This window comes from Lissotriton vulgaris, chromosome 10 (genome assembly GCF_964263255.1).
Source record: "Lissotriton vulgaris chromosome 10, aLisVul1.2, whole genome shotgun sequence".
In the NCBI taxonomy this organism is placed as follows: Eukaryota; Metazoa; Chordata; class Amphibia; order Caudata; family Salamandridae; genus Lissotriton; species Lissotriton vulgaris.
In genome coordinates, this window is record NC_141698.1 from 50,952,553 (window position 1) to 50,971,129 (window position 18,577).

The 18,577-nt window shown below is 45.4% G+C and overlaps 1 protein-coding gene across 1 annotated transcript in view; it reads right to left on the reverse strand.

Moving 5' to 3' along the window:
* Window positions 1–18,577, reverse strand: part of USP11 (ubiquitin specific peptidase 11) — a 280,476-nt gene that overhangs the window by 183,792 nt on the left and 78,107 nt on the right. Inside the window, exons 4-6 of the mRNA XM_086940434.1 lie at window positions 16,045–16,162; window positions 3,266–3,411; window positions 276–337 (exon numbers count right to left, since the gene is read on the reverse strand). Coding sequence (XP_086796560.1) covers window positions 276–337; window positions 3,266–3,411; window positions 16,045–16,162 — 326 coding nt within the window. The remainder of the gene's footprint in view (window positions 1–275; window positions 338–3,265; window positions 3,412–16,044; window positions 16,163–18,577) is intronic.

Sequence of the window (18,577 nt, forward strand, 5' to 3'; positions counted from 1 at the left end):
CCCCTGTAGGGAGGAAGGCTCGATGAGTCTGCTGTTTTAAGCCTCCAATGTCACCACGTGCGAGGATATAGATATATATCCAGAGAGAGGTTTCAGGGCAACGACCGGAAATTCAACAAAGAACCAAGAACTGTGGGGATTTCTATCTGATATTCTTCCCATCACAGCATTCAACCATGACGTCTCCTGACACGTAACCCTAGATCTGCCTATACCCTCGCTGTGCCAGCATCATTGTTTAAGGGGCCAGGTGACATGGGGTGCTTCATGCTTACATGCCATGGGGGCGGGAGCTGGGCCAGGTGCCATCCTTGTGTCGGGTCTCCATGATGACTGTCTGAAAGAAATAAGAGGAAAGAAACCTCAAAATTGAGTGTTATGCGTACACACCCACACACACTTGATCCAAAACTATGACCAATGAACACAAAGACAACTGGAATCAATCTATTTACACAGATTGGTGCAATATCTCCCACAGTTATCAAGCTAAAAAATAAAACTTCTTTGAGTGAACTGTATTTTCATAGTTGGTCTATGGTACGAAGGGAGAGTTAATCAAACATACTAAGACAAAATATTCGAACACTGGACTGGTAAGTCTAATTAGGGCCCCTTTACTGAACAACCCACTTTGGGATTGTTAGATTTGGGGGTCTCTAGTTGGCACAGGTAGGTATTTGTGACAAGTAGGGACCCTCTCCTCTAGTCAGGACCAGGGGGATTACACTCCTAAAATAACCCCTGCTCACCGTCTAGGCTGCTTGGCACGAGCAGTCAAGGCTTATTTCAGAGGCGTTGTAAGTTAAGCAGTTGTGACCACATACAGCAACCCGCACAGGTAGGTATTTGTGACAAGTAGGGACCCTCTCCTCTAGTCAGGACCAGGGGGATTACACTCCTAAAATAACCCCTGCTCACCGTCTAGGCTGCTTGGCGCGAGCAGTCAAGGCTTATTTCAGAGGCGTTGTAAGTTAAGCAGTTGTGACCACATACAGCAACCCAGTGACAACACTACAAATGGACACCACACAGGTTTTATATAAAAAAATAAGTAGACTTTATATAGAGTTACCACAAGACCATAAACGACAAAAATACACACTATGATTACTTTAAGATGGTAGATTTAAGCTTAGTTCAGTTCAGTTCTTAGATGCGACACTTTAGGTTGCGTTGCGCTTCCACGACAAGCAATGTCGCAGCGATGGGAAATGCAGCAAAGTTCAGATACAAAGAAATAAAGACGTGAAGATCTTCCAGATGCGGCACGCTTCTCGGGGATGCGAGAAGGTCTCGGTTCGATGCGTGGACTACAGCGGCAACATCCAAGATGCGACGGCAGCAGCTCCAGCGGCGACGCTCTTCTTCACGATGCGTGAAGCTTCCGCTCAATGCTACAACTACAGCGGCGACATCCAACATGCGAAGGCAGCAGCTCCGACAGCGGCGCGCTTCTCAGGGATGCGAGGTGCTCTTGATCGATGCGGTGCAGTGCGACAGTTCCAGCGGCGACACCCTCCTTCGGAGTTGCGACGGCAGGCACAGCGACACGCTTCTTCTCGTTGAGTCGCGCTTCCAGCTCCTTGCGACACACAATTCCTCAGAAGGCCCAAAACAGCAGCAGGCACTTCCAAAATAACTTTGGGGAGCTGGGGGTGTAAGTCTGTTGTCCCTGAGACTTCAGCATGAGGAAAGCTCTTTTCCAAGCCCTTGGAGATCCTTCACAAGTTGAAAGCAAAGTACACAAAGCTCCTTTCTCCTTCCTTTGGCAGTAAGGCAACCACTGCAGGCCAATCCCCCAAAAAGCACTACAGCTTGGGAATAGTCTCTCCTCAGTTTCTTCAGGTTCCTCTCCTCAGTAAAGGTTTCTTCTTGTAGTCCAAAGCGATCTAATTTCATGGGATGATGGTCCCAATATTTAAACCCCAAAATCCTTTGTTCTCTAATGGGAGAGGGGCCTTTGCCCAGTCCAAACCAGTTCTGAAGCACTCTGTTTACCAGACTTCTCCTTTCCTTTCACAGTGCAGGGCAGAAACATCAGACTCCCCACAGGAGGTGAAGCCAGCATTGTGGGAGGCAAGTACAGTCCTGGAGCACTTTGTTTACAGGACTCCTTCTCTTCTTTCAGTGTGCAGGGCAGAGACATCAGCCGCTCCCCAGGGGGTGGAGCCAGCATTGTGGAAGGCAGGGACAGCTCTATTCAAGGTTCAGGTGCAACTCCTCCCTCCTATCTAGATGCAGATCTCTCTATTCACCACTGGGTGACCCAGCCTGTCTCCTGGAATTCCCCAGCCCCGTCACTCACAAAACCAGACATAGGAATACACAACATAGCAGAGGCAGGTTTGAATGGTTATAAAAGCAAGTACCTATTTTCTAACAGTGGTATTTGCAAACACAGAATATTAAAATAAACTTTACTAAAAGATGTATTTTATTACTCTGAGTTCAGGCATACTAAACTCAAATTTCTACTATGTTCTCTGAGGCAGTTAGGATTATAAAATGTAACAATTCTAACAACCCATTCTGGCCTATGGAGAACAGGTAGCCTTGCAATAGAGAAAAAAGAAAATGGCTGTAATTCACTATTAGGACATGCCACACACATCAGGGTTTGTCCTACCTTGTACTTACAATGCATCCTGCCCTTGGGCCTACCGTAGGGGTGACTGATATGAAGAAAAGGGAAGGTTTAGGGACTGGGAAGTGGGTGTACTTGTCCAGTCAGCATGACAGTACCAGACTGCACACAGGCTCTGCATTGGCAGACCTTAGACACATTTTACAAGGCTGGTTCTGTGGGTGGCACAACCAGAGCTGCAGGCCCACCAGCAGCATTTGGATTACACGCCCTGGCACACTCAGTGCACTCGACTAGGGTCTGACAAGTAAACCAAATAGCCAAACATGGAACCACTAATTAGTACATCAATTTACAATAGGGAGCGCTTGCACTGTATAGCAGTGGCACAGTGACCAAAGCATCTAACACCAGCAAAAACACATGAGGCAACAACAAAAATGGAAGGGAGACACACGCCAATGGTGCCAGGTCTAACAGGGATGAAGTAAGAATTTCAAGCAATGGAGTCCAGCCAGTGCTCTGCCATACAAGAATAGGGGCAAACGAAGGGAGAGAAAGGCTGGGAGACGAGTTTACCTCTATGACATGCTCATTATAATTCTGGACTCTTGCCTTAGGGGGAAACACAGACACGGACACACACACACACACACACTGCATGCAAACAGTTGCTACCTGCCCCGTGCTCAGACAGGCATCAAGAACAGTCATGTAAATGTTCCTCAGCCTCTCGCAGGAGCCATCAGAGTTCTTCACCCAGAGCCGTGTCTCCTCGTCTGCTGGTACCGAGAACAAGCGCCTGGCCTCCTTTAGTACAGTGTCTGCAGGGAAATTAAATGGGAAACCTTATAGCTAGGCAGGAAAAAGGAGCACCAACAAAAGATGACGCTTCACTTTGAACCAACCACATGAAATTCCCACTTTCAATGAGAAACAGTTTAGAAAAACAAATGCTTGTGATAGGTAACAGAAGTGCAAATGCTTAGGACACTTACAAACCATGACAATGAACGCAAATAAATGAAGATGCTGTGTAAAGTCCAGAAATATGGTACTTTCAAATATAAAAACAACGTAAGAGTTTTTACAAATTGTTGCTGAATATATTTCCGATAGAATCTGAAAAGAAGACGTAGAGCACTCCATCCTTAGAAGCAAATCTTCGAACAGAAGAAACAAATAGTTTCTTACCTGTCGGTGTAGTTTTGCAGCTTGAAGATCTTTCTGGATTCACTATGCTGTGCATTATTCAGAGGTCTAGTGGTTGGGTCAGGAATGGTAGTCTATTCTCTTTTTTTTTTCCCGTAGCCCAGGTGGGTGTCGACCTCCCACCTTTTGGTGTCCTTCCTGTGACGTCGGGAAAAACACAAAAGTGCCTAACCACCATCATTTGTACCCAGAATTCAAAAAGGTTGAAAACACTGCTTGTCTAAATCGACCAAGTATTTTTATTTATACTACTCGTTTGTGTTTATTTTTTAAGATTTTTCAAAAAAACATTTTCTCCGCAAAAAAAAGACATATACATCCACATATTTACACAAATTTACACTAATATACAATGAAATTTACAAACAAATAAATGACATTTACAAGGTAGCTTTAAATCAATTAGGTGTCAACATCCTACACACAACACAAATCTAACTAGTGGAAATCCTCGACTTCATGTTAAAAGGTTTCCAAGTGTTATTCTCCAACAAAATTGGAACTCAAATGTGGCGTGATGTGCGTGGTGTATCAAGATCCAATCGTAGAGTGAGCAAGCAACAGCAGGGAGCGAGCCTACTCAACACCGCCATTTGAAAAGCCCGTGAAACACTTGGAAACCTTTTAACATGAAGTCGAGGATTTCCACTAGTTAGATTCTGCAACTAGCGATCCGCTTTTTTCAAAAATAAGAAGAATAAAGGTTGGCCCCCTTACTTTCTACTGAATATGGAGGCAATTATGGAATAGAGAAGGAAGACTTCTAAGGTTCTTCCAAGTGACAAAATCCGTGGAAGCATTCGAATGAATTTCCAGCTCCCACTCTCTGAAATGCTTTGACACATTGACAACGCCCTGAAGAGATCCCAGGAACTTTGCCCTGGAATTGAAACGTGTCGGCATGTATTAAGGAGGACTTTTGGTTATTCATAATTCCACACTAGCAAACGCTGGTCCAAATAGTCGTCATAGATTGACTTAACTCCTTTGATTTTGAACTGATTGAAGTGTCATTTTTCAAGGCACATGATTATATGATGTACAGTCTTGTCTAATAGCTTTGTGTCCTATGTAGGATGTGTAGGATGTTGACACCTAATTGATTTAAAGCTACCTTGTAAATGTCATTTATTTGTTTGTAAATGTCATTGTATATTAGTGTAAATTTGTGTAAATATGTGGATGTATATGTGTCTTTTTTGCGGAGAAAATGTTTTTTTGAAAAATCTTAAAAAATAAACACAAACAAGTGGTATAAATAAAAATACTTGGTCGATTTAGACAAGCAGTGTTTGACCTTTTTGAATTTTGGGTACAAATGATGGCGGTTAGGCACTTTTGTGTTTTTCTCATTTAAATAGGGCCAGCCTATCCACCAGTCCTCAAGGGCCCAACTCCTTAGGTTTTCTACTTCCTGTGACGTCGGCACGCTTCCTGCGGAAGCTCCCACCTTTGGGCCCCATCTTCGGATTCTTTTTTTCTTGTTTTTGTGTTATGTTCGTTAATCCTTTTGCAATGTTTTCAAATTCTTCCTTAACCACTTCCATGCTCATGACAAGGTCAACTCGTCATGGGTTTTACCTGCCCTGTGCTTATGACGAGTTGACCTTGTCATGAATAATGGGATTCATAGAATGTCAGCACCCAGCGGGAAAACCCCCTAGCAGCCAAGGTGTTAAAGTAAAGGAATTTCCGCATTGTCTCTTAAAGTGCCTGTTTGTATATTGTCCTTGTATTTCCTCCTCCTCCAGCCTCATCTTTCTGGCGGAGGCGGGTGGGTTCGCTAGTGAATCCAGAAAGATCTTCAAGCTGCAAAACTACACCGACTGGTAAGAAAATATTTGTTTTGCAGCGTGAATCCTTTTGGATTCACTATGATGTGCATAGACTTTGTAGCGGTTTGTTATGTTTGTGGCAGCTGGGTGGAAGATGAGCGTTGGTTATTGAATATATGTTGAAGCACTTTTTGTCCTACTTGTGCTTCCTTGTTCATTTGTATATCCACGCAGTAGTGCTTAGTGAACGTGTGCATTGAAGCCCATGTAGCCGCCAGGCATATGTCTTGAATGGGTGTGTTAGCCAGGAAGGCTACTGTTGCTCCCTTTTTCCTGGTAGAGGGGGCTTGTGCCCCCTCTGTTAGTTCTTGACCTGCCTGTTTGTGGCAGAATTGTATCGTTTGTGCGATCCATCGTGCAATGGTGCCCTTTGTTACTGGTCTATCCAGGAAACTGCTTGCGAAGGACACAAAACTGCTTTGTTTTCCTGTGCTCTTTCCATGTAATGCATTACTGCCCTTCTAGCGTCCAGAGTGTGCAGTGCCCGCTCTGCTCTTGTGGATGGTTTCTGAAAGAAGCTTGGTATCTGTATTGTCTGGTTCATGTGAAACCGTGACACCACTTTTAGCATAAAGTGTGGTTCCGCTCTCATTACCACCCGGTCATTGTGTATTTGGATGTAAGGGTCTTGTAGCGTTCGTCTTGCAGCTCGCTTACCCTGCGTAGCGAGGCGTTTGCCACTAGAAAGGCTGACTTCATCGTGAGCATTTGTAGTGAGGCCTTATGAATGGGTTCAAAAGGCGCTTTCATAAGCTCTGTTAGGACTAAATTTAGGTTCCATGCCAGTGGCGGCATCCTTTTTGGTGATGCAATCCTTTTAGCCCCTTCCAGGAATCTTTTTACAACTTGTGATGTAAAGAAGCTCTTTTCGGTCTCTCCTCTTGTGTAGGCTATCGTTGCTAGGTGTACTCTCAGCGAGGTAAAACTCAGGTTTGCTTTTAGCAGGTGTGTTAAATATTTCAGCACCGTAGATTCTTTTGTCATCTTCTTGTGTAGCTTTTCCTTGATGCACCATTGTGTGAATCTTTTCCATTTTGCCACTTAGCACCTCCGTGTGGTAGGTCTCCTTGCCTCTCGTAACACCCACAGTGTGCTCTCCGGCAGTTTCAGGTGTGCAAACTCTGTCTTCAGGAGCCATGCAGCTAGGCAGAGGCTCTCTGGCTCTGGGTGCCATACCTCTCCGTTTTGCATGGAGAATAAGTCCTTTCTTTTCCCGAACTAGTGAGGTGGTCCCTGCGCCATCTCCACCATTTGTGAGAACTATGACTGCCTGGCCCACTGTCGTGCCACCATGATCAGTGTCATGTTGCTGGTTCTGCATTTGCTGAGTACCCTGTGTATCAGTGGTTTCGGGGGAAAAGCGTAGGCAAATGTTTTCGACCAGCTTATCCATAGGGCATTCCCCTGGGATTGTTCCCCTGGTTGCCTGGATGCGAAGTGTCGGCATTTTGCATTCTGGTGTTTTGCAAATAGGTCTATTGTTGGTGTCTCCCACTTCTTGAATAGCCTTTGTGTTTCTTGTGCATTGACCTCCCACTCGTGGGATGCTGATGTCTGCTGAGCCTGTCTGCTTCCACGTTGTCCTTTCCTGGTAGATGTTTAGCTAGGAGTTCTATTTTGAGGTGGGATGGCCCATCTCCATATGTCCTGCGCTAGTTAGGATAGTGCGACTGATTGTGTTCCTCCCTCTTTGTTGATGTAGAACATCGTTGTGGTGTTGTCGGTCTGTATCAACACTCTTTGCCTGTACAGTTGTTTCTGGAAGGCTTTTAGGGCGAGGAACACGGTCTTTAGTTCCAGGTAGTTGATGTGCTTGATCGCATCTATTGAAGTCTACAGGCCCGCACCTTGAGCTGGTTCATGTGTGCTCCCCATCCCTTCTGGGATGAGTCTGTGGTGATGGTCACTGTTGGGTTTTGTGGTTTTAAGGGCTTCTCCTTTGTTATGTTCTCCTTGTTCCACCAGACTATCTCTTCTTGCACTGCGTGTGTTACAACCACTAGATCTTCCAAACTCCCTGTAGCTTGTGACCATTGTTGTTGCAGCCATTCCTGGAATGGTCTCATGTGAAGCCGCCGTATATTGGGGACTAGGTGTATGCAGGACGCCATCATCCCCATGATCTTGCTCACTGCCCTCACTGTCAGAGCTCGCCTCTTCTGGTACTGACCTGTCTCCTTCAGCAGAGCAAGTGTTCTCTTGTCGCTGGGGGAACACCTTTTTTCTGTATGGTGTTCATCTGCACGCCTAGGAAGATCTTCACTTATTCTGGTTCCATTGAGGATTTCCCCCAGTGTATTGAGAATCCCAGTTCTGTTAGTGTTTCTGTGACCCGCTGTGCATGTTCTATGCATTGTTTGTAGGAACTTGCTTTTATTAGCCAGTCGTCGAGGTAGGGGTATACATGAATCCCTTCCCTCCATAGGTGCGCTGTCACGGCTGCGAGGCACTTGGTGAAGACCCTTGGTGCGGATGTTAGTCCGAAGGCCAGGGCTGTGAACTGGTAGTGTGCTTTGCCGATGGCAAATCTCAGTAGATATTTGTGCTGCCTGTTCATGGGAATGTGTAAGTAGGCGTCTTTTAGGTCTATAGTGGACAAAGTCTCCGTCCCTTATCTGAGGAATGACTTCTTGTAGAGATGTCATTTTGAATTTTTGTGTTTTTATGTATTGGTTTAGGAACCGTAGGTCCAGGATGGGTCTTAATGTTTTGTCTACCTTTGGTACGAGGAAGTAGTTTGAGTACACTCCCTTGTTTCTTTCTTTGAATGGTACTGTTCCTATGGCCTCTTTGTGGAGGAGTTCTTGGGCTTCCTCTTGGAGTAGCGCTAGTTCTTTTGCTGAGCGCGCTTTTCTTTTTGGTTTTCTGTTAGGTGGTTTCTTTTCCAGTTCTATGCAGTATCCAAACTGTATGATGTTCAGTATCGATTTGTCTGTTATTTTCTTCCATTCCTGGGAGAAGTGTTTTAGTCTGCCTCCTACTGGTGTTACATGTTCGTTGATCTTTAGCCCGTGTAACTCTTTTTTGTTGACTTTGTTGTGCCCCTCGAATAGAAGTGTTGTGTGGGTGGGCACGCTTGGTGGTACGGAGTCACTTTGAGGTGGGTTGCTGGCCCCCTCTTCTTGTTTGCCCTCGTACATTCGCCCTTCTGCGAAAGGACTGCGCTCGAGGCTGGTATTGCCAGGTTTGTGTTTGCTGGCTCTGCTGTGCTCGATTGTCGCCCTGGTAGCTCTGCTGGAATGTCTGATGTGACGTTCCCTGCTGGTTTCCCCATCTTCCATTTCGCCTCCGTGTCGGGGTGCCCCTTCTCGTTCCTCTGAATTGCAAGGCCCCCATGGACCTTGCAGTTTCATTTTCTTTTTTGAGTTGGGTCAGTTTCTCATCCACTGGCGCTCCGAACAGGGTTTCTCCATTGAAGGGGGTGCTCAGAATGCTATTCTGTACTTCCGGCTTGAAGCCGGAGATCCTCAGCCAGGCATGCCTTCTTTCTGTGACCCCGATCATCATGAGCCTGCTGGATGTGTTTGCCGCATCCAGGGCTGATTTCAGGCATGAGTTTGCTATGTTCTTGCCTTCCTCCGCCAGGTGTGTTGCTCTTCGTTGGTATTGCTCAGGGAGGTGTTCGAGTAGCTGTCCGACCTCCTCCCAAAGTTGGCAAGTATGTGTGTTGAGTAGGGCATTAGAGTTGGCAATGCGCCAGTGTACTGCTGCATTCCTCTCTATTTTCCTTCCAGTGAGGTCTATCTTCTTACTTCCCTTGTCTGGTGGTGGGCCTCAGTTTGTTGTAACGTTGGCCCTCTTTCTGGCTGTTGCTGCAATGATGGAGTCAGCCGTGACGGATCCCTGGATGTAGGGAGGATCCTTAGAGGAGTGTTTGTATTTCTTCTCTGTCCTAGGTGTGACAGACCTGCAGCTTGCTGGTTCCTTGAATGCCTCCCTCCCTTGGTCCAGGACACTTGGTAGCATGGGGAGGAACTGACTCCTGGTTTGAGTGGAGACCAGGGTTTCTAAGAGGTTTTTCTTCCTCTAGTTTCACTCCATAAGCTGTTGCCGCATTCCTGATGACCATGTTGTAGATGTTGTCTTCTGGCGGCGAAGGCCTCGAAGGGTACTTCTCCACGGCCTCTTCCGGGCTTTCAGCGTCGAGGTACTGCCAATCCAGGTCCTGCGCCACAGAGGATGCAGAGCCCAAACTTGTGTGCTGGTCTTCCTTGCCTTCCTCGTCATAGTATAGGCCCTCTTCCTCTTGGTGTTCTTGGGGCTCGGGAGTTTTTGGCGGCTCTTCGGCGTCGAACTCCTCGACCTCGACGATCGTAGTCGGCTTTGACGGGATGGTGAACCTTCTCATTCGCTCGTATAATTCTCTTTTCCTTTGCAGGATGTTATCCATCTCGGCCTCAAGCCTTCTCTTTTTCCTCTCCATCTCGGCGGCCTGTTCGTCGTAGTGTGTTTCGGACGATCTCTTCGACGTAGACGTCGAAGTAGCCTTCGTGTCCTTTTCTTTCGGCATCGAGCGTGCCTTTTCGGGGACGTGTTTCGGCGACCTAGGTTTTTCTTGTGTTTTCGCCGTCGGGGAGTCCTTTTTGAAGGATCCACTGGGCTGTTTGTCCCTGGATGCAGCTGCGGCCGTCAATATTTTCGGCGCCGGTGATCCTTCCGTGGACTTAAGACTGTTTTTCGAGAGTCTGACTCAGGCTTTCGAGAGTCTGTCGGAGGTTTCGGGGCCGACGTCTCCTACCTCTTTTGATGTTTTCTTATCGGTCTCTACGACCGTGAAGTCATCTGCTTCCTCTGCGATGTTGTCCTCTTCCTCACTGGAGAGGCCCAAGTCCCGAAGCGACGGAGGTTAACCTTGGCCTTTCATGTTGTAGTTGGCTCTCCTCTGCCTCTCTCTAACCCTGAGAGTCTTCGGTGTAAAGACGGAGCAGGTGCAATCTTTGCTCTCGTGGTCGACCTGTAGGCAGAGGTTGCACACCGGGTGCTGGTCCTTCTGCGGGTATTTGTGGTGGCAATTGCGGCAGAATTGTAACAGAGTTTTGTCCATTACTGCTCTCAGGGGGCCTGTGTGCGCATTCTCCGTTGGACGTCGAAATCTTCGATGTTCTCCTCCTTCTTCGTCGTCCCGGCTCAGTGGTCTTGTTTCTCTATGTATTTTCCAATCTTTTTCGGTAGATTTCAGTCTTTTTCCTCTTCTTTTCACCAAAAACTCTGGAACCTCTCGGTGACGAACCAGACCCAACGGCGGAAAAAAGAATCTGAAGATGGCGCCCAAAGGTGGGAGCTTCCGCAGGAAGCGTGCCGACGTTACAGGAAGGACACCAAAAGGTGGGATGTCGACGCCCACCTGGGCTACGAAAAAAAAGAGAAAAGACTACGATTCGGGACCTAACCACTAGACCGCGGAATAATGCACAGCATAGTGAATCTAGAAAGATTCACGCTGCAAAAAGACTATTCATTCTTCCTCTTGATTTGCACTACATTTTAGGTTGCAAAATCGTTCTTAAAAAATGTTGCTTGATGCTAACAACCTGATATTTTCTATTTACCAAGGGTCATTTAAAAACACTCAAAACGTGCTAAAATAATCAATGCAACAGAGATGCTAGTTCATATTTGTATAGGTAGGATAGTCTATCTACCAGTTTGCAACCTCAAATACTGACACAGTCATGAACAAAAATAAAATGCCCATTAGACAAGTTACTTTGTTCAATAATCAAGCATTCATCAAGGGAGGCATAACTGCAGCAATCCAAGGAGAGATAATGTAGTATGGGACACTTTTTTTTTTCAACTAAAATTAGTGAGGATAGTTGGCTGCCCATCTGGACATTAAAGTCTATTTTGATACCTATGCTTTTTACACAAGGAGGATTTGGGTGTGGGCCCTTCTGGTGGCCAGAAAGAGGAGTGACTAGCTGAATTGCCTCTAGTGATCAATATCAAATGAGTTACTTACCTGTAAAACAAGTTCTGCAGTGTTCCAAGTCACTTTAAATAGTAGCACATAGGCCCAAATTAAGAGTTTGCTTAGCAGCACAAGCACTTCAGTGGCTGAAGTTTAGGCAGTTTTAAATGTGGTGGAAATGCTGAGCTGTCCCCCTACAATGCCACAATAACTCAGGTTTCATAGCACTATGAGAGGACTACATATAACTGAAGTGAATCGCTGACCAGGAAAGAGTGAAGTTCCCATGTGAATATATGGAGGACACAAACACAGGACAACTGGAATTACAGGTAACTCATTTATTTTCCAGCACTGGATATTTCATATATTCACATGCCTAAATTAGAGGAGCAAACTTGGAAAAACAGTGGTTTCCACTTTTGAACATGAGACACAGAAGTTACTTCTGACATCTTTTTAGGAGGCCAAAAATCCCAGAATGCTTCTTTCCGGTTCAGGGAAGACCTGGCTTGGCAGTTCGGGCTGAACTGTTCCCATGAGGCATAGGGTCAAGACTGATTTACATATAGCTGGGCCTGAACGGAGGTGGCGAAGTGAGATAAAGAACGATGATGGATTAAACCCAGATCTGTGACTGGGGGTGAGTGTCAGAAAAGTTTTAGCGCTCCGTCCATCATCTCCTTGTGTTTACTAAGAGGTCTATACCAGATCTTCAAAAGGAATTATTGGGCTAAACGGGTGATAAGGCAAAGGTGCACGACAGAGCCCAAAGAAGTGGAATTGGTATCTTCCCTTTCCCCCTTTTGAGGAAAAGTTGACAATTGGAGAGGCCATTCCAGCATGAGAAGATGCTGAGTGGATAGAGTGGACAGTGTAAGGCAAATTTAACCACACTGGACTACTGAGATGGTAAATGAATCTTCTACTTCTTCGACGGAAGTGTGGTTTATCTGTGCTTCTATGTAAATGGATATCTTGGTTCATATTGAATGAGTCTACGTCCATCTGGGGGTTTTCAGGGGTGTATGAAAGGCTATTAAACGTTGACCATTAATGTCTTGGTGTCAATGGCCATACATATTCTCTGAATTATTACGTAAATGCATTCTGGCACTTTAAGCAACAACATATTCTCAAATTAGCAACTTATTGCCAACTGAATGTATGCTTCACTCTGGACCCAGAAGACAACTGACCGAGCGCAAGGCCAATTTGAACCATGTTATTCCACAGGTATTCCTACTAACCTTTCTTTAAGTCAGTGCATCTCCAAATCCGATTAGGAATAAGAAAAGGAGATAATTGTGGGGCAATGTAAAGAACATAAGTGTTTAGTTACTGAGCTATTTTTCAGCAGAGTCTCGATTTCAAGTTTCTGGACAGCGACAACTTTGGCACCAGTCTCTGGGGGTATAGGGAACGATAGCAGTGCCTTTCCCTGTCACCCAATGTTCGCTTCTAAGACCTCCCTCTGCAGTGGTGTCTCAGGAGCCAGTAAGGTCACTGAGGCATGCTGGGAGACTAAACTTCATAGCCTCCTCTTCTTTTTCTCCTTGTCTACTCTTGTGTCTTCTAACAGGCCTCTTATCATGATGCCCTCTCTATCATTCAAGATTCTTTTTGACATATACCGATGTCACAGAATGCAAGGCAGAAAGACAAACCATATGTAAAGGGTCACATCAGTGTCTGCTTTCTTCATCCAAGATGAGGGTAACGTAGAAAAGAATTGGCATTCAGATTGGAAAATTAAGTAAAACACTGGAAATATTTGCTGAGATTTAGCCATTTCACCGGTGACAGACTTGAAACCAGAGCTCCTAAACGGTGACATACGACTATCTGCACCACTTGACAAAAACATTTAAAGAAAATATTCTGCACAGAATGTGAGAACAAAGCTTTGATAGCATCGAAAGGAGTAGGAAAAAATGGAAATGATGTCAGGGTGTCCGTATTGGCACTATAAGGTCCGATAACATCAACACAACACTGTGCCGGACTGCGTAACAGAGTCTGCACTCTCTGCTGGTGCCAGAGGGTTACTGCAAAACTTTCTAGATCAGTCCTATGCCTTGGAAATACTCAAAGGTGAGGAATCTGCAGGGAGAATTAGCCATCAGAAACCTGCTTTTTAAGTCTTGCCTACATACAGCATTCAGCTATCTACTGTCAGAACTATTGTGGACAATATCAATACTTGTAGGGAGCTTTGGGTTGCCCATTGTTTACCACTGGTTGTCTGTCTGGTTAACCTCATTTGCCAATATCCTATTTGAGGGCTTTTCCCTCTTCCATGTGTTGTCCCTCCCCTGGAGCATAGCTTCTTTACCATCCCTTTGAATGGGTTCTTCCACAGGTTAGCACAAGAAAACTACTTCAATCTTATGTTTTAGCACTCCATGGTGGCACATAGGTTTTCTTGCTCCCCCTCTTGCGTGCCACCTCCACGCTCGCCTGATTAGAACCCCCAAACTGCGTGGCTTCTCACACCCCAGTTCAGCACTTGCTTCTCTCGACACTCCCAATCACACTCAGCTGTTTAAAAAAATAATAATAATAATTTACACACACCGCAATGTTCTAAAAGCTTCCCTGGCTTGCTGCTCCTGTCACAAGTCAGCAAAAAGTATTGGCAATATTGCCAAGTTGTGACAGTTTACACAACTTGGCACAGGTTCAGGCTTTATAATATACCCCACCTATTACTGAACCCAACCAGTAAAGGAAATTGTAGAGTATTTTGGTGCTTTATTTATCTTGGTTCATCCAGTGAAATGCAGTAAAGATGTCGACAAATGCATAATACCAGGTACTCCACTCATCCTTAGGAAATTTTAGGCCACACTGTCCCGGGCTATTGTATTGTGCATAGTAAACAACCTAATCCTAAAACTCATATGTGCCTTTGATGGAATGTTATTAACATCTACCCATTCCAGAAGGTAAGTTTTCATAACCTTAGCAAACAACCTTGCATAGGGGTACAAGCTGGGAATTCAGAGAGCTAGCCTATACACCTCACCTGCCTTTCGTCCGAGCCGCAAGGAGGTCATTTTCCTAATTAATGGGGGAAAAAGGAGGTTTATAATAGATATCCAAAAAACAGAACAAAGTGCAACAAAAAAAAAAACTTGGGTCAGATGTCCAAGCCTAAAAAATCTTACCTTCTATTATCATCTTGGTTATACATGATCATTTTGGGAGGAGTTCTAAATCTTACTGCACTCAATTTGCATCAAATGATCAATTTGTGTAAAAACATAGTGGTGCAATGCTCCTTGCTAATAGTACTAGAAGAAACATTTTCTGTGGAACTCTCCCTTTGTATCAGCTTTGAATACAGATAGGATTGATTTGCACAATAGCTTCAAGCATCAGGCCACTATGTCTCTTTTTTGGCCTCCCTCAAATTCCTATTAGTTTCGAGAATGCCCATTAATGATGAATCATCTATCTGGTGGCACAACACATTCGAACAAGTCATCCTTCTTATAAAAGCAAAACATTCCCTCCTCATACAGACGTCATAATCAAACTAAATAAAAGTCTTGCCAAACAAAATGTTAAAGGCATTCACTGTAAATGAACTAATCACAGCTTAAAGCTTTTCTAAATTCCAATCAAGCTCAAAAGCAACCAGGATCTCAAATGAGAATAAAACCTTGATGTCAGACATGAATCCTCTGAAAAAGTTCAATACTCAGTGTTAAGATGTTGACTAGAAGTGAAACCTTCGCTAGCACCAAGTAAAAGAAAAAGGCAGATTCCTGCTCCCTCGTCCCACAGGACTACGGTTACCTCCAGGACAAGGGAGTTTCCCAACCTCTCCCAGATTGTCTCGGAAGTAAAACATCTTTTATGTTACACATAGTTTTTCAAATCAGTCAGGAAGGAGGAGGAGGAGGAGGAGGATGTTGATAAACTGACGTTTCTGTAACTTCTCTCTACAAAAAAGCCACCTCCCAAATGGGCAGCATATTGACTGCAAATCTAGAGGAGGAACAAATAAATCAAAACCAATAATAAAAAGAAGACATACCTTCTTCATGAGGGGAGAGGGCAGCATCTGGATTCCCTAAAGTAGCAATGTCTGTTCTCATACCAGAATCAGTCTATTTCTTGTAAGCTTTTACATTCGGTTTCTATCACAAACATCTAAAAATGACCTCAGCTAAACTTACTATTTGGATTTGAATTAAAGGCATTAAAACAGCTTGAGACAGATGTTTTTGCATTTTTTTTCTTTATTCAAATAATTTCCAAATTTGAAAATTAATATTTACGGTTGTATTCCGGGATCCTGTGCATGCACTGAGATATTCTATGATAATGAACCGAGAGAAAACCATAATCAAGCAATACTTAACTCTTCCAGTCAGTGGCAAATACAGATCCTTTGAGCAATCAAGTTTATTTGAAAAATCCTTTGGATTTAAACATCTTGACAGGTCTCCATTTCCCATAGGGATGGTTGTTATCAAATGTAACCTCACCTATCGTGTCTGTGCGGCTGAACTCTGCAGTCATGGCGTTGTCCATGTCACTATGCTGACACAAGTAGAGCTCCACCAAATAGACTTCCACCTTTTGGGTGCTGGGCAAATCCATAACCTGCGAAAATACATGAAATACAGTACAGGTAACAGCAGCACGAAGTGTTTTAAGAAAAACGCCAGCTAATACAGACAGACTTAGGAGACAGAAAAACAATGGTCTAAAGCACCCCGGAGGGCAGATATCAGAAAATGTTCAGAAAAGAACAAGCAATGTGTTGTTTGATTACATAGTAAAATGGAGTATGTTACTTATCCTGTAAGCATCTATTCTTAGCGTGTAGTGCTGCAGATTCTCATGCTATGCACACTTCTGCCATCAAGTTTGGGTTCGGACATTACAACTTATTTTTATCGAAAAAGTCGTTTTATTGCCGGCATTGTTGGATTCGTTTTTCCCCTGCCATTTTGGCGAGTGAGGATAGAGTTATGAAAGATCGTTATTGATGTTGAAAATGCATGTAACAATCTTATGTATATATAATGATCCATATGTGTAAATTTAACACCATCTTATATCTGTCAGGGAGGCAGGAGGACACGTGTGAATGTGCAGCCCCACACGCTACGAACAGATGCTTACAGGGTAAGTAACATACCCAATTCGTAGCATGTGTTGGCTGCAGATACATATGCTGTGCATGGACTGTAAAGCAGCACTCCTCTAGCGGTGGCATTAGATGGTGCAGATACTTGAAATAATGGTTTGCAAGACTGTTTGTCCTACAATGTTCTGTTGTCTTGCGTGAACAACCATACAATGGCATGGACTGGAAACATGTCCAGCAGGACATGAGCTCCTGGGCTCTCAGCCAGCCAGACAGTAATGTCTTCTGAATCCTGCATTAGCCTGCTCAATCCTAAACATCCTAGATCGGTTCATGTTGTCACAACATACCAGTGTACTGTAGCCGACAGCCATTCGAGAATGCTGGCGAGAATGTAGATTCCCGCACTTGCGGCCTAGCAGGGCCTGCAGCATGTGCTGTGGAGACCGGCAGGGACAAGAGGCTACCCTACCGCAGCTGCATGGGGCGAGCGGCAGATGCCACCATGGGACGAACACTGCATGCACAGGGAGCCAGTGGCCCGCTTGAAGGGGAGTACCGCCAGGGCCCATGACGGCTGTGACTGTTGGCCGCCGGACCAAGGTCCGGTTAGCGCCCAGGAGTGGGTGACTTCGGTGGCACTTGGTGGCCGCCTGGAGTGCTTCGGGAGTACCGCTGCAGCTCTTTGCCCTATTGTGAGCGCCCACGGAGGGGCTGGCCTGCTCCTGAATGGCAGAGGTACTCTGGCCCACTCGAGTAGAGGTCCGACTGAACCTGGCAGAAGAAGGACGGTGGTGTGGGACCCTCACAGTGAGCGTGACGTCCCGGCCGTGGGACCCCTCTCGACACCTTACATGACCCCCCTCATCTGGTGCATTGCTGTTGGCTAAACGACCGACTGCAGTGGCCTACCTCGACCTGCTGAGCTGCACTACCAGCACAGCTGCAACCATTTCTGTACCTGGTTTGTGGGGTTCCCCGTCTTACAGAACTGCCACAGCCTCTCTTGAGGAGGTACGCAACTTACTCCCTAAGATTGTCTCGGGCCTTGATGGTCATTTATGCCCCATTAAACCTGTAGACTGGGTCGAGCAGCTGTCCCTGGAGGCTTAGCGGCCAGGCCTGTGAAGCAAGGCTTGCCCAGGAATGGAAACCTTGACAGCCCACTGAATCTGAGAACCGTGGTAAGCTCCGTCCTAGTGTGTTGTGTCTGATAATCTATCACAATCTCACTGCTCATACTCTATAGTGGCTGTGTCATCCGCCCAAGTGTAAAATCTGGTGGACATAATGACCAATGGTGTTCATTCACTCATAGGGGGATAGCAGGCACTCTGCATCTCCTTTGCTTTCGAACTTCTACTAGTGCCCTGAAGACACCCACCTGGGAGATGCCACTAGACTGGAGAAGGCCTGCTCTCATGCTGTGCATCACGGAATAGGGACTAAGAAGATTCAGTGGGCCCTCCCTGCTGGGGGACCTAGACGGAGCACCTGCTTGGACCTGGGTTGGCCCCGACTATCTTCCTGATCAGCTGGCATCAGCCCTATACTGGGGGCATTTACCATCGGGCAACTCATAACTGGCTACCCTTTGAGGCCAGAATCCATTTGAAAATCGCCTGTATGACACACAAGGTATTGCATCACAAAACACCACGATATCTTGCAGAAAAACTAGTACCATCGGGCGGCAACAGAACTAACAGGAGTTCATATAACCTTCTAAAACCACAACGATTTAAAAAAAGAAAAACCTATAACCGCTGCTTCACAGGAATGGCCCCTAGGATTTGGAATGTCTTACCCCGAAAAACAAGACAGAACCCTCACACGGCATCCTTTATCAAGCATTGGCATAGCCAATAAGTCTCACTTTTGGAACCTTATAAGTATTTAGTTATGCAGCACAATATGCTTGGTGC